This window comes from Hemibagrus wyckioides, linkage group LG09, assembly GCF_019097595.1.
Source record: "Hemibagrus wyckioides isolate EC202008001 linkage group LG09, SWU_Hwy_1.0, whole genome shotgun sequence".
Lineage (NCBI taxonomy): Eukaryota > Metazoa > Chordata > Actinopteri > Siluriformes > Bagridae > Hemibagrus > Hemibagrus wyckioides.
In genome coordinates, this window is record NC_080718.1 from 16,808,299 (window position 1) to 16,824,442 (window position 16,144).

A 16,144-nucleotide genomic window follows, 5' to 3' on the forward strand; every position below is an offset into this window, starting at 1 on the left:
GTTTCTTGTAGCACCGTGTTCAGTATATTGGCCTCCAACCTCCCACTCTTTGCACAACTGCTTCTGGTTTCCTGAAAGATGTCATTGTTTATGCAGTTTGTTGCTGCTGAATGTGTTTTTTTTAACAATCTAAAGTTGATTTTGTCTTTGTTGGAAGCTCATTCTCGACTAGGTCTGGAAAAGCTGGTGGAAATTCTCCTGGGTCTCGGGCTGACCTCTGAGTGACTGGCCACCTTGTTCTTAAACACAGAGGCGAGAGAGGGATGAAAAAATAGAAGAGAAAGTGTTTGACTCAGGCCTCAATGTGCGCCTTCTATACCAGTTGTAAAATGGCTTATTCTTCTGGTCACCATGGTGACAATTAACACTGTTGCACAGCCTTTTGTTCCAGGCCAGTTCGGCAGTTTTTTTTTTCCCCTTCTTTTTCTGAGCAAAGCGATTTTTCACTGGAAAAATAGAACAACAACCAAGCACAGAAGCATGGCAGCGGCCATTTTACATAAACAGTTTAGGAATCACATCCAAATGGCAGTGCCATGTCTTTTGAAGTGAATATGTAGCTTTTTTTTACTTCCTGGTCTTTCAAGGCCGTGAGGTTCACACATCATTGAGAGACCTTCATCCCGCTTCCATCCCTCTTCTCCCCCAAAACCCCCTCTGTGCTCCCCGTCTCTCCTCCTCTCCCTCCATCTCCCTCTCTCCCTTTCCTTCCCACTCCACAGCCGACATCAAGGGTGCTGGTGCGATATGAAAAGGGCCCAAACTGATTAAGTAATTATCAGTTTTCCCAGTTTCTTTTGGGCAGATCTCTATCATGAAAGCATATCAAATTCCACATTATGTACCTCAGAGTCGATTTGTAGCTCATCATCTCTCCCTCTAGTTTCTCCCATGCTGTTCTGAAGTGCTTTTCCTTTTCTTTATGCTAAACGTTTAATATAGGAGATTCAGCGCATCATCAGAGGAGTTCTAAATTACTTTTTTCCTCTCCTTAGATTCATTTTCAGGGCAAAAACAAGAACAGCGATGCTCTCTATTTGATTTAAAGCCAGTGTAGTAGGCTGTGTGGGTTAAAAGGCTGAGCACTCAGAGCGGCAATGTGAATTCTGTGTCTCGCCCCAGTCTCCCCCTCCCGCTTACATGTTAGCGTTAGCATAAAGTGATTTAAATACAACCCCACATCCGACTCAGCTCATGGAGTCTTACTTTTGTTGTCTCAACATGTTACAGAGAGTGAACAAACTTTAATTTAATGGGGAAGATGGATCTAGAAAAATGCATTAAATGAGCTCATGTGTGACTGCAGTTTTGCTGACATTTCCAGTCTTTTATGTTAATATGCCAAGTGAATTAATATTATTATCGCTTGTTGATATTTCATCTATTTAAAAGACTATCTATGCACACTGATTTATTGAATTTGTTAAGGGAACCGGCTGCCATTTCTTCACTCTCACAGTACTTATTTGTATTAGTCAGAACCTGTATACTGCTCTGCACTATAGTGATTTATTAGATCTGTCCTGTATGGTCTGTTTGAACTGTCCTTTAAGTTAAATTAAGTTAAGCAGCCATTATTTGTCACATATACGTCACTGCCCAGGGAAATTCTTTATTTGCATACTCCATCCTCGGAGGTCTGGGGTCAGAGTGCAGTGTCAGCCATGATGCAGCGCCCCTAATGGGGGGGGGGGGGGTTAAGGGCCTTGCTCAAGGGCCCAATGGTGGCAATGCTGAGGCTTGACCCCTGATCTTCCGATCAACAACCCAGAGCCTTAATCACTTGACCACTTGAGCTACCACCACCTTAACACAACCAGTCATTTGTCTTGCACAAGGTTACACCCATAGCCTTATGTAAATAGGTTCATTTAACATTTTAGCCCTTACGTCTGGTTGTCTCATGAAGCTCTGTGCTTTTATCTAGCGTCAGTGTCATATCACTACATCAGCTATATATGGTTGACTTGACATGAAGCTGTGATTGGTTGTGTGGTAAAATTTCAATGCAGGCCTCTTTCACAGATTTTTTTGTTTTGTTTTGCAAAGTCTTTAACGTGGTAGCATATATGAATCACATAATGGTGAACATTACAGAATTTTTTGTTTTACATGAAAAAGGAGCAAAGTAAAATAATAATAATAATAATAATAATAATAAAGAATAGCTGACAATAAAGAAAATAAATAAAAAAAACACCCTGGGTCCTGGCCTGTGTCAGTTGATAAATAACAACACACACACACACACACACACTGTTAAGTTTTACAACAACAACAACAAAAAAAAATGCACCTAGTTCAGCAGAACTTGAAGGCCTGTGAAATATGAAAGAAATTTCATTTCTTCATTTCCATTTATGAAAATCTGCCATAAATATGCCATTTATTGTATATTTAATTTTCTGAAGCTTCAGAAAAAAACGCTGTATCTTTTAGCCACTTTGAGTCAGAAGGTGGGACAGTGGCCTGTTGGAGAAGGCGAGGTCTCACAGATGTTTTCTCACAGCACGGTGTGTAATAGCTGTGCCGCTGTGTACAAGGCTTGTGTTTGTAAATTTAATCAACCCTCACCCTACAAAAGTGTCCATTTCCATGTATGGAGAATGAATGTTGAAGTTGGGGGCGGAGTTAGCCGCGATTTCGTTTCTCATTACCTCACGGTCAGCTCAGAGCCAGAGGAAGCCAAAACGCTCCCATCGTATCGTCTCCTGCATTCTAATCCACCTCTTTATCTCTTCATCTCATCCTTCACTGCTGTCTCCGTAAATTACATGACATTTTTATAATGAAAAGGAAAACTATTAAAATCAGCATTTGCTGTCAACAAAAAAAAAACTTGGGTAATCCCGTTTACTTTTAAAAGAAGGTTTTTTTTTCCTTTGGTGGCTGCTATTAAAACCTGAAAGGGATGGATGGCTTAAAAGGATGTGTGATAGCGTCTCCATCAAAAACAGCGACAATGAAAAATGAATCTTGGCCCGATGACAGCGAGAAGAGAGAAGAAAACAGAGCGCATTTAAATATTTAAATGTGCTTCTTGCCGTAATGATAAATGACAACAGGAATCAAGTAGCTATTGGTGCAGAAAATGAAATAGGGAAGAGAAAGAGAGAAATTAGGCAAAGAAAAAAAAGGTGCAGAATTGAACAGCGTCAGTTTCACCCTTTACAGTATGCTCGTCAGCTATTTAACTGAAAATGTCATTGCTTAAAATCATATCAAATCTGCAAATTACTGCTTTTCATGGGCATTAGTGTCCATCTTCTCACAGACTCAGATATGTTTGGAGGTCCTCAAAGTTAAATAGTCATTTGATTTGGAGGATAAAGTCGGTCCTGCTCTGTGAACAAGCCATGGTTTCTTGTGTGACTTTGTAGCCTTGCATGTCTTTTTGTTATGAGTAGATGATGACATGAGTGGTAATGTTATTTGTGTGTGTGTGTGCAGGGGAACCGTGTGGAGATGGCCATGTGGCTCCCAAAGAAAACGCACCTCCTGGGTTGGGCTGAGAGCCTGAAAAGGAGCAGCATCGAGCTGCCTGATGACTTTGAGGAACGCATGACTGCTCTCAGGGTCAAGTGGGATCAGCTAGAGGTGAGGCCTTCTACAATAAAACCTGTTCTCGGCTCTCTGCCTCGTACTGTAGCTTTAGACCGTTATTCACATTCAGAAATGATCAAAAAGTCATGACTCAGCGGTTTAGAGAAGAAGCTGAAGATAAATGTTACACTAACTGCTGTGGGTGGATTTATTTATTCGTCTCATTACTCAAGCCAAATAAGCAGATGAAGATTTCATTGTTGTAGATACTTCCTTACACAGTGTCAGTGTGCGTTTGTGTGTTGTAGATTTAGCATTTATCTGTAATTAGTCCACTGAATGAAAAAGTGTAGATGCTTATACGTATTAGTTTTATTAACTGATGATGATTATTGATGTAGATTTAGATGTAGAGCTCTCTCTCTCTCTCTCTCTCTCTCTCTCTCTCTGTGTGTGTGTGTGTGTGTACATGTATTTATAGCTTGGTGAGGACCAAATGTCTCCAGACAGCTGTGTGTGTGTTTTTGGCTGTTCTCCATGAGGAAAACAACAACAACAAAAGACAAAAAAATGAAACAAACAAAAAACACTGTAGGTTTTATTTTTAAAATTAAAAGAATCTAAATTTTAGAGCTGGATAAATTTAGATATAGTTATATTTTAAGGTCCTTACAGCGATAGTAAGACAAATGTGTGTGTGTGTGTGTGTGTGTATGAGAGAGAGAGAGAGAGAGAGAGAGAATAAAAACCTATAAGAGCTAAAAGTTTCCTTGTAGTGATTGAGCTTGAGGTTGGAGGTAAAGATGTAGATATTATTAGCTGCTTTGATAATTATGTCAGTGTAAAGTCCTCATAAGGATAGTAAAACAAAAGCGTGGTGTGTTGTGGTTATTTTGGTCCAGGATCGATTTGTATCACAGTAATAGTTAGATTAGCAACAGCGTCGTTATCCGGAAGCTGAACTATCCGAGCACCAAATAAGCGCTCAGTTCAGCTGCAGCAGTTAGTGTTAATTAAAGCCATATGTAAAAGAATAATCACTGACAGTTATGCAAAATGGCTGTATCCGAACTTTGAAACGAGCTGTGGGTGTGCGATCGTGGACGGTATGGAGCGTGAGTTAGCGGCAGGAATGAGACGGCAGTGGTGCGGAGAGTTCAATATGAGCGTTCCTGCTCCCTGCGCTGCGCATTACGCCGTCTCAATTGCATATTAAACAAGCCTATCAAGTCAGCCATTGGCATCTGCTGTGCTGACACAAATTGTGAATTAAATGAAATTGATGTCCTCTGTCGCATTTATGAAGACAGACCATTCTCTGAAGTATGCTGCTTATGAAGAATTGATGATTGCATATTGCTCCAGAACAAAATAAAGTGGCAATAAATTCCTGTTTTTCGCTGCTTGACCCTCCAAGGGCATGGATTTCACCACATTTGTCAAGAGCTGCAAAACACTAGTGAGTTTGTCGATTATCAATATTCAGATAAGGAGTAAAAAAAGAGAGACAGAAAGAGAGGTGATGAATAACTGAGATATTTCTGTTGCTCACTGAATATTAGGGCTCTTTTTTGACCTCTCAGCATAATTGCTTTGCCTGAATGAACTCCTGGACAGGAAATACACTCATCAGACCACAGTCCAAATCATCGCCAATTACTTTGTACTGCTTCTCATCGCACCTTTTTTTAAAATTCGCTTATTATTTACTTATTACATTTCTGTTATGGATTTAACATCTTGATGATGTCAGATATATTTGCATATATATCTCACATCACTTCAAATACAAGCTATATTTATGCTAGAGTACAAATTATATGCGAGTCGTCTTCTAAACTGTGCAATACTAGATGTTGGATATGATTAGATACACATTTGGTCAGACGCATATGCCAACAGTAGTATCTAAAACAAAATACTAAACTGCTTTTATGATGCTTTTATAGTACACTATAAACTAGCGTTAAATCTATTTTCTACTTCTGTACAATATATACACAAAACACTGGTGTGATTGTGTGATACAAATGATTGGACATAATAACACTATAAGAGTCATTGATGGTAATGACAATGACAGGAGTATTGGCCATATTGTTCATGACAACACACTCAAGAGTACTGCTTCAGTAATGTTCATGTAAGATGCTCTTGCATGCGTGTAATATGTGACTCTAATGTGCGGAATAAGGCCCATTATTAACATAGGATATGACATGTGATTTCTTTTAGTTATTAATACTAATATTAATAAGCTCAGTATAATATTAGTAAGCTCTGGGTTATATTTATAAAGTCCATTGACGTAGTTTTGAATTTGGACCAGATCATATCGACTTCTAGACAGATTCTGCCACTGTAGTATGTATGACTCGATCCCTTACCCCTCTGAGGCGTCATCTAACAAACACTAATAGAACAACCCTGAGGACAGTGGCATGGATTCCACTAAAGGGGACATGGCAAGGGCAAGTAAACACAATAGAAAGTTGTTATTCTTGTAAATATTGTGTTCCAATATTGATAACTATTGAGAAATACAAGGAAAATGAAGAGTGAAGAGGATATGTCACATTCATCTTGATGAAACCTGCATTTAAAAGACTGTAGTTGGGGGGGTGTAGTGGTTAAGGTGCTGGATTACTGCTTGGAAGGTTCACCAAGCTGCCACTGCTGGGCCCCTGAGCAAGGCCCTTAACCCTCAATTGCTCAGTTCCATAAAAAAAGAGATAAAAATGTAAGTCACTCTGAATTAGGGCATCTGCTGTAAATGTAGTTGGTGTTATTTTGTCCAATTTGACATTATTATTATGTTGATATGCTGAATCTGGATAGTTGAGAGCCAATAGCAACCCTTCTGAAGAATCTATAATATGGTATATGCAAATAATCCCCTCAAGCACTTTGAGGTAGAGTGAGGATGCAGGTTGAACATAGAAAATACAATTTAATACAATTTCTGAGATATGGCCTAAAATACAAGAGATAAAATACAATTTCTGAGATATGGCCTAATCACAGTTGTGACTCAGTTTTGACAGCCAGCAGCCAGATCCCCCTCATTTCAACAGGAGGCAAGTAAAAGTGGGCCTACGCTGAACCTTCACTTATTTAGAATATATTTCTCTTCAGTCCACATCTCTAGCTCTAAGGAGAGCAGATTCCAGTTGAGACTAAACTTTAAGGTTGCTTGTGAGATAACACCTTAGATGTGGTTTGGTGTGAAAAAGCCCATTCTCACACAGCCTCTAAAACAGCTTGTTCTGTTGATGTCCATTGTCTCAGCATTAACGATGCATGGGGATGAGAGGAACACAGATGTGTTAATAAAGCACTGAGCAGGGAGGGGGCTCAGGGGGACCGGGCCAGGACTGAGAGCTTAATTGATGCTGCATGCTGAAATAGCCACTTCAATGCTGAGTCATAATCACATTTGTTTCCATTACAGCTTTCTTACACACAGCACACACAAAGAACGGACAATTACACCGCCTGTGTGTATATTAATTGGATAATGGAGTGTTTTGTGCTCGCAATTGCCTTCTCGGTGTTCAACCTGCAACCTGCACTCGGTCTACAAAAGTACAATTGTCAGACAGATGGGACAACAGCCACATACTCACAATACACACGCGCACACATAGGCACATGGATTATCAGGCACACTCACAAACACTCACACACACACACACACACACAGGATATGGTGTGGATCCCTCTCTCACTGTCAGTAGCAGAAAACTGTTCAGTGAGCCCATTTCAAAAATCATTGGTGTGTGTTTTTGCGGTTGATTGTTTGCTATTCAACAAGCATTTCAATGTCTTTCTAAAATGTCACTTTGCGCAATGAAATTTTAACCCGCTGCTGAAACGAACCCTCTTATCCAGTGCATATGGCACTTTGGTAATAGCTTTGCAGTCTCTTCTAAATTACTTCTAAATATCTTAATTCGATCCAAGTAAATTAGAGTTAATTAAAGTGTTATCTCGTGAAAAAGCAATTCATTCGATTCTAGTTAAAATGTTTAGGTGGAACAAGTTATCCCTGTGATCAAAATGAGGTCATGTTTTGTCTTTTTTTTCCGCCCTTACTTTCTGAACAAACAGAAACCAGAGTTGAATCAGGATTTTTTATTTGCAGGTATAGTATTATTGTGTGCGTGTGGGTTTATATATGCTTATGTGTGTCTGCAGAAGAGCCTTGGAGAGCACGTGGAGGTGCGTCCGGGTGAGCTAGGTACCTGTGGGCTGCTCTCTCCAGGCACTAGCAGCATGGTTGCTCAGCTGGAGCTCAAGATCAAGGAACTCAAGAGCTGGCTCAGAGACACTGAGCTCTTCATCTTTAACCTGAACCTCCGGGAGGACACGCGGCATCACAGCCATGCAGATGCCTCCTGTGATGCCCACCAAGCCCCGATGGCAGACCTACAGCACGACCCACAACCAAACCATGACCAAGACCCACAAGCAGAGCCGCAAGCTGTCAAGCAGCTGGAGCGCTTCAAGGTAAGAGCTGTGGAGAGAAACAGATTAGAGCAACCCCGCTGAGATCTTATCAGGAGGTCTTTACCGCCACCGCACTGGTCATGCCCTGTTACTACAGACATTGGCTCGACAGGAGACTGCTGTTAAGCTGAAATAGGCCTTCCACTTCATCACACAGTCCTCCTCTACCTAGCAGGACAGACTGTATTTGAGTGTCACCAAAGCAGAACTGATATCTCTTTCAGCTTCTCTCTCTGTATCATGTGTCTTAGCTGGAGATTGCTCAACATCTCCATGTCAAGGTTCTAGTTCAATACCAAGTACATGTTAGAAATGAACTAAAGTACAGCCATGTTGTAGAAAATAACCTGTTCTGCAAACGGGAGTGTTTCATGTGAGCTGCAATAATAAATGCAGGGCAAAAGCACTCGTCAGAGCTCTGACTGAAAATCTATAGGAAATAATTATTTGAGTTAAAATGCTGAGGAACAGCGAGGGGGAATTAATCAAGCCATGTCAAAACACAGGTAGTGGAGTTGATTACATTCCCCCTGCTGAGTGACAAACATAAGAGAAGAAAACTTTTAAATATACGCCGAGTGAAATGAGCAGGGGCAGAAATAGTGGCTCCAGAACGAAGACTTTGCCTTTGATAAAATGCTGCACAGCGATGGAGGCGAGCATTGATTTTTTTTTCGCGAGTGGAGTTAAAAAAAAAAAAAATAGCAATACTGGAACTGGAAATATTGATAAGTTCAATTTCTACAGACGTGCTGTTGCACTAAACTAGATGAATGGGCATTAAATGGGAGGAAGGAGGGCATTTAATGATGCCATATCTGTTCTTTCGGCTTGGCAGTATGAATGAGTTGAATAGGCAGAGTTGGCGTGATTGCAGAGACGTTGAAAGGCAGCAGCAGGAGAGCTTAGATCCGCACTGCAATAGAGCCACTGTTCTCTGAGCCATCACAACTGAGAGAGAGAGGGAGAAAAAAAGAGCGAGGGGTGAAGGGAGCTGCACTGATGATCATACTTACCCCCATTTCCATGCCAGCCAAAGCAACAGGCTTTCATCATGTTAGAAATGAGCTACAGTTCTAGACAACACTTGACCATTAGATTGTGCCAATAGGCCAGAAACAGTGCAATCAGTGAAGTTAATTCAGCCTGAGGTTCTTCAAAGCAGCGCGTCTTACGCTGCCCTGTTCATCGCCTGTGATGTTCTCTCGCCAACGTTCTCTCTCCATCGCCTGTGATCACCACAGTTTGACATGAAGGACTGCACAATACTTGTGAAACTGACTGTGTTAACAATAAGTGCTGCAAGTGTAAAAAAAAAAAAATATATATATATATATATATATATATATGTGTGTGTGTGTGTGTGTGTGTGTGTGTGTGTGTGTGATGGTCAGGTGTGTAAACGCTTTTGGCCATGTACAATATCTCAAGGACAATTGATACTAGTGGCTTTTCCTTTCATTTGTTACCTGTCAGTATCTAAGATATGCTCTAAAGCATTAAAAATATACATGTCCAAAAGAACTACACACACACACTCACTCACTTATATATAAGGAAGATACTGACTGGCTATTATGAGAGAGATTTTAAAATGACACGTCATTGCACCTTAATCCTCTCTGGATCAACCATCTCCTGTCTCCTGTCTAGGAGAAGAGTAACTATGGTATTCCAGCTTCAGGCATTATGGCTTAAGCATTTTGCTCATTAAATCTGTGTTAATAATTTGTGGTACTAAAGATCATTGTACTCATCACAGTGTCACAGCATCTCTCATTTTGCCTGAGCAGTGTCACTGTGAAAGATAGAAGCTTTGTGTTATGGTAATGTCCTCAGCAGAGTTAATGCAGATTTCATATCATTTCACGCTAATAACATTAGTCATTTCTTATCAGCAGCTGTATGTATTGGCTGTCTGGCATTCTAAAGATGGATGTCTTAAAAAAAAAGGATCTTTAAGCCTTTTTGTGTAATTCATTCAAATGCCCTGTGTAAGACCTGTGAGTACATTTCCACCTGCTTCATAAGTAAATTACTGTTAAACAAACCATCCTTGCTTTATGCTGGTTTCATTTTACTCTCTGACCACCAGTCACATTTCAGAGTTATCATTTCAGAGCAAGAAGTAGCTGCGGTATTGCTTAGCAACACTTTCAGCCAACAAACTTCCCATTTCAGTACCACTGAACAGAATTTAACACACACATCTTTATGTTTATGTATTGATTTGATTGATTGATTTAACATGCAGAGACACTTGGATGTTTGTAATGAAATAATAAAGTGCAATGGCATGATGTTAACACTACAGTGTATCAGTTATTTATGTGGTTTAGTATGCAGAAAATTGTACGCTGTTTGGACTCCAGATCATGTTTGATATATTAAAATCAGTTTTGAGGTGTTGATGATGTTGACATGTTTGCCATAAAGCCGATCAGATAGAGTTTAAATTCTAATGATCGCTTTACAGTCATAGACTTAACTGTGCTTGAACTCATATAAGTATGTGTATAATTAGTATAGAAATGTTTGCTTAAAACTTGTACGTGATCTATCACATAATTTCTGCTCTGCTGTACTGCTTGCCAATGCTGATTTTTCAAGACATGGTCATGACCAGTGTTTAGCGAGCTAAATGACACTTGTACAGATGATCAGATGTTTTTGAATATCATTGAAATGATTACACAAGGCAAAGAGTAAGATACATGAATTAACTTATAGTCCAGGGTAAATTTAACATGCTGTCTGCTAATGCTTCTCAAGCTAAACTACCAGAAGCTGGATTTCTATTCTGTACTTTCTAGGTTTTTAACTAGCTGAAGCGTAACTCATCGTTTAACCCTGCAATATTGGTTACATTCTACTCAGAACAAAGAGAGCTATAAATTGCTTCAGCTTTTACTGTGGCTGGCTACTTCTTTCTTAACAAAACACTGAGTGCACAATTAGGTGCTATCCTTTTGTTTTCAGTTTATAGTCCTACCACTTAATGTGGTAATAGTGTAATTACTTCATGCAGAAAGTAACGAGTAAAGTAATCTCATTATAGTTGAAAAAAAAAAGAAAAAGTCATTAGTTTTAAATGGATTTCTTACTTTGAGTAACTGTTCCAGTACTGAATAAATACTTTGAATAAACCATCAAGATGTTAATGGAGCAGTGAAGAAAAATAAGAAAAGTCTAAGATAAGATATTCATATAAAGAAATATTTCTAACAGTCCAAAAAGTTCAAAAAAATCTAATCAAGCACACACTGCATTTTGGCAATAAATAAAAAAGTGCTGAAATATAAGTTACAGTAATGTAAATGCACACAAATTGAGCCATTGCTTTTGTTTTGTTTTTTTTGTAATCCTTTTATTCCCTATTAATTATTCAGTTCACATAGACCATTTAAATATCTCACTAAGTAACTCTAGGTGGGTTTCATACTAAATCTAAAGTTTAATCTCTGTTGCATCGTCAGTCTGATTCCATCTCTTTCTCTCTCATCGCTGCTGATCAGAAGAGTGCAGCCTCGGCCCTGGGCCTCATCCTGGGGGCCTCTGTCCGGCTAATGAAATGTGACAGTGCAGATATAATATCAATACTTCTCCATGATTAGGAATAAAGAACTCCTGTTCTTTGGCAAGTACTAAACGCATTAAGGTGCTGGGGAGGGGAGGGGAGGGGGGTTACTGGGGGGGTGTTAGCGAATAGGGGAGTGCCAAGCACAGCGTTAGTGTCTTATCAGCAGGTAATGGGGAGCAGACAGGTGACAGCCCAGAGAGGCCTGTTCATTACACACACAATCGACTGGCCACACACCCACTCTTATTTTTCATTCTACGTCCAGCTTGCTCCCTTTCATTTACCGACACTAATGAGAAAATGTCCTTATTGATGGTATTATTATCACTTTTCTGCCATTTGTTTGCTTTATCACATTACAGAGGGGTGGGCCACTGTTCATAAGGCATTAGTTTCATCTTGAAAATATGTCAGTTTTCTTAGACAAGAAAAGGGAAAGTAATTAGAAAAATGCACCCAGCGTTAAATATTGATATTGTGGAAGAGGAGCATTGTCAGGGTAATGAATATATTTTAAATGCAGACTGATTCGTGGCGGCCTGCTTGCTACTGTCCTAGTGAGCAGAAGGTCGTTAGTTTGAATCCTAGAAGAGCCAGCGGTGTTCCTCAGTCCCTCAACCTCATCGAAATGTGTCTGCGCTTGAATCCGCCTTTTCTGTGCCTCGATAGTGTGTTGATTTTGTTTACACTGCAGCAGCAGTCGTTTGAAGCCTGCAAGAGGAATATGATACACTTTCTGTGACAAACAGATGAAACTGCAAGCAGCATGAGCTCAGGGAATCTGCGTCTAGGAACAAATCGTCAACATGAATTCATTACACTCATTTGCGATAACAAGTGCTTGTGGTTTTAATTGACTTAATCAACAAATAGAATTAATCAGAGATTTCTAATTAATGGTAATTGATTGAATATCCAGTGGGTCACTGTCAGTGTGAGATGCCTGTGTCCTTGCTTTAACTGGAGGGGGTTTCGGCTCCGCTTCTCCGTCTTGGCAGGATTAATTGAAAATGTTAAAATTGCAGGCGTGGAAAAAAGAGCGAGATGGAGTGTGCACTCGTTCTTCTAGCAGAGATGAACAAACAAACATAGCAAAGCATCTAGAGTGAGTGGCTCTTTTCTCCTCATCTGCCATTTTAATCCTCACAAGAAAGCATTAGCCTTGGTGTGTGGGTAATTCCAAGCTCTTCTGACTAGTAAGTGTCTTTTTGAGCATTGAAATTGTATATTTAATAATATAAAACAGAATGAACGTGGAAGGAGAGACAAATAGTGGATGAAGAGAAAGCATTAATGGGAGTGTGGGAATTCTCATTTGGTGCAGGATATCGTGATGGAGTTCGAAACACTACTGGAGGCTCTGTGTGGTTCAGCTGCATTACGCCACCGCTGTGTGCCTCAGGTTTGATTACCGGCACCGATAGTGAGAAACCTGTAGATTAATACAGTAGGTAAGATGGATTTAGCAAAGGCGATCGTGAAGCCAGATCAGGCCGATGAGAGAGAATAGTCATCTAAAGCGTTGTGAAGATTGGCTTAGCGCTGGTGCATGCTGGGTGGCTGCTGATCTGATGATACCTTTATTAAAAAGCACCTGATAGATAGGCCTCATGTGAGCTTGCTCATTTCACTTCCTTCACAGAGAATGGTCAACTGAAAGATGGCTCCCTTGTTTGGCTTCTGTGTTTGTTTCTCTCTCTCTCTCTCTCTCTCTTTCTTTCTCTCTCTCTCTGTCTTTCTTTTTCTTCTTTTGATATCAGGCTGGGACAACAGAACACATTGGCCAGCAGCCAGCTTCTCAGCCATAGCACTCAGCCTGTAGGTCTGAAATGGAGTCATTGTGTAGGTTCACATTCACATACTGCAGCGAAAAGCAGACCACTTTACCGCTCCATGTATTTGGAAAAGCTTTTTAGCAAATATTGGCACACCATAGTCCGCCTGCCCCTTTTGTCAATAAGGCAAGACACATCGGAGGGGGAAGAAATCAAATTTATGAAGCCCAGCAATGCAGAAACAATGAAGCATCAGATTTCTGGGGAGTCTGGAAGTCTAATAGCTCCGTATGCTGTTCAGCGTGTTATGATATAGCCCCAGGTTTGTGCCATTTAATCTGTATGAGTGGACTTGTGGTATTGATTGAAAAATGGCCATCTAGATTGTTTGCCTTGTGGAGAAGGACTGCATGAAGAGTAGAGGCAGTGAGGGAACAGAAGCAGTGCTTGTAAAAAGAATGATGTTGACCATCCGCAGCACTAACACGAACTGTTTGTGTAAAAGGATAAACAGAATCCAGCCAGGCTGACATAAATGTTTGCAAGTTATTTTGAGAACACACTTTTGCAGGCTCTACAAACTACATGCCTGGCTTGTCTTATTTTGCATGTGCATGTTTGTTTGTGCATCAGCTTTGAACGTCTCCGAGTTTGCTAAGCGCCACTGTTTCAGCTCCCATTCCAGAGGATAACTCTATCACTCGATGTGCTGACCTCCCTCACCCTCCCTCTCTCCTCTGCCATTGCATTTTGCAGTCTCATTACCTGCTTAAAAGATGTGGGGAGCTGTAAATATATGCTAAAACAGAGGCCAAAACTGCTGAAGAAACAAAATCCAATTTAAATGTAATGGTGTTTAATATTTATTGAAAAATGTAAAGAACGAGACAGGCAGTGCCTAGCAGAGCAGGTTGGATTTACATAAATTGTTCTGGGAATGTTTTTGTCCTATACTGCACATGGAGCAAAGCTTGTCAATTCGAGTGGACCACGCTGAATATTTACAGAGAGCTTTGATACAGGCACAAGGCCATCAACATCCTGAACCCCTTTCACCACATACACGGAATGACCTCTGCAGCTTGCTCTTGTTTGGGAGAATGTGTATGTTATGGCGATTTCATTTCATTATTGTTATAGCCGGGCTCTGGAGCGCAGCACCGGGGCTTTGCCCTGTAACTATTAAACTCACTGCTGTTTATGGGGGAGAGAGTGGAGGGGACTGTGTGATTTACATGCTCCTGACAGCCTGGATTGTTGTGGAGACCTCATCAGTACAGGGCTCAATTCTCTCTCTCTCATTTACTGTTTCTCTCTCTCTCTCTCTCTCTCTCTCTATTACTTCTTACCTCTATTGCTTCCCATTCCTGTTTCTCCTATTTTATTCACCTCATTCTCTCAGATTAGAAATCAATAGCAATGTTTCAGTGGCAATCCATGATATATTATAGATTAATATATTAAGTAGATTTAAAAAAATAAACATTCAGAGGTTCAAATATTGTCTGAAATGTCTACAGTAAGCTCTTTCCTTATTCTTTCTAGGCTTTATGTATGGAAGTGAGAGGTAGGAGGAAGGGGATGGCTTCGGTACTGCGCCTGTGCCAGAAGCTTCTGGAAGGGCCAGAGGAGCAAAGCTCCGAGGCAGATCGTCAATCCCTACAGCTGCTACAGGTGAACCTCGAGAGGCGCTGGGAGGCCATCGTCATTCAGGTGCTCCAATGGCAGAGTCACCTCAAGCGCACTCTGGGCCGAGACCAGGTCAGGTTAAACATACATGACAGCTACATTTGCTTTGTCGGTAAACAGCCACCAATGTGTTATAACCATGTTCATGACGGACATCATGTGCAGTGAGAGATCTGAAAAGCCACACTAGTGAAGAAGACAAACTGCATCACCATGAATATATAATAGCCAACATAAACATTTCAGCTTCAAATCCCCTCTCGCTCATGTCTAACAGACGTAGTCAATGATGTGTGCATTGTGTGTATAAATAACCCCATGATGACACAAAGAAAACAACACTACCATCTATAGCACCTTCAGTAAATCTTATTACACTTATAGCTATTCATTTTCTCAGTATGTGTTTTACCCAGCTCTTAAACTGGCTCTATAAGGGTCAATTTATTCCTTACTCAACTCAGTAACCCACAGAGCCTAAGTGTTTTTTTTTTTTTCTCAGCTAGAAATATCGTAGCAGTAATATAGAGCAGCGCAGCTGTAATGGAGCAATAATGATGATGTATAAGGTAGGAAATGTAGCCACATATTATTATTCAATAATACATTTTAGACTCAGTATATTACAGGGCAATAATTGACTTAATGCACTAAGTAATCAAACACCATATAATGCGCTAACCTACAACCAGGACCTGTGTGTAGTTTGAGAACATGCAACATTCAGCCAACCACATTAGGTGTACTGCAAAATAAACAGCACCCCCTCTCCACCACCTCCACCCCATTTCCAAAACCAAACACCCAACTACTGACTTAGAGTAACTGGATAGCAGTGGTTTAAAATGTGAGAGTTAGATTTAGGCTTTTGTTATGTAGATGCTATGCATTCCTGTGTGGCAGCAGCAGGCCTCTGTGGAGTCAGTGTGCAGCACACAGAGAAACCCAGGGACCTGTTTGTGGATGTCCACTCAGTTATCTGCTCTCATTTACACAAGCAAGACAAACGACTTGGCCCTCTCCAGCTCTGACCTTGCAGGACTGAAGA

The 16,144-nt window shown here is 40.5% G+C and overlaps 1 protein-coding gene across 2 annotated transcripts in view; it reads left to right on the top strand.

The window, feature by feature from the left end:
- The window catches only part of akap6 (A kinase (PRKA) anchor protein 6), a 94,398-nt gene that overhangs the window by 70,689 nt on the left and 7,565 nt on the right, over positions 1–16,144 (top strand). For both annotated transcript variants that reach the window (XM_058399916.1, XM_058399917.1), the window contains 3 exons: positions 3,451–3,597; positions 7,741–8,052; positions 14,953–15,168. In XM_058399916.1, the coding sequence (XP_058255899.1) occupies positions 3,451–3,597; positions 7,741–8,052; positions 14,953–15,168 (675 nt within the window). The remainder of the gene's footprint in view (positions 1–3,450; positions 3,598–7,740; positions 8,053–14,952; positions 15,169–16,144) is intronic.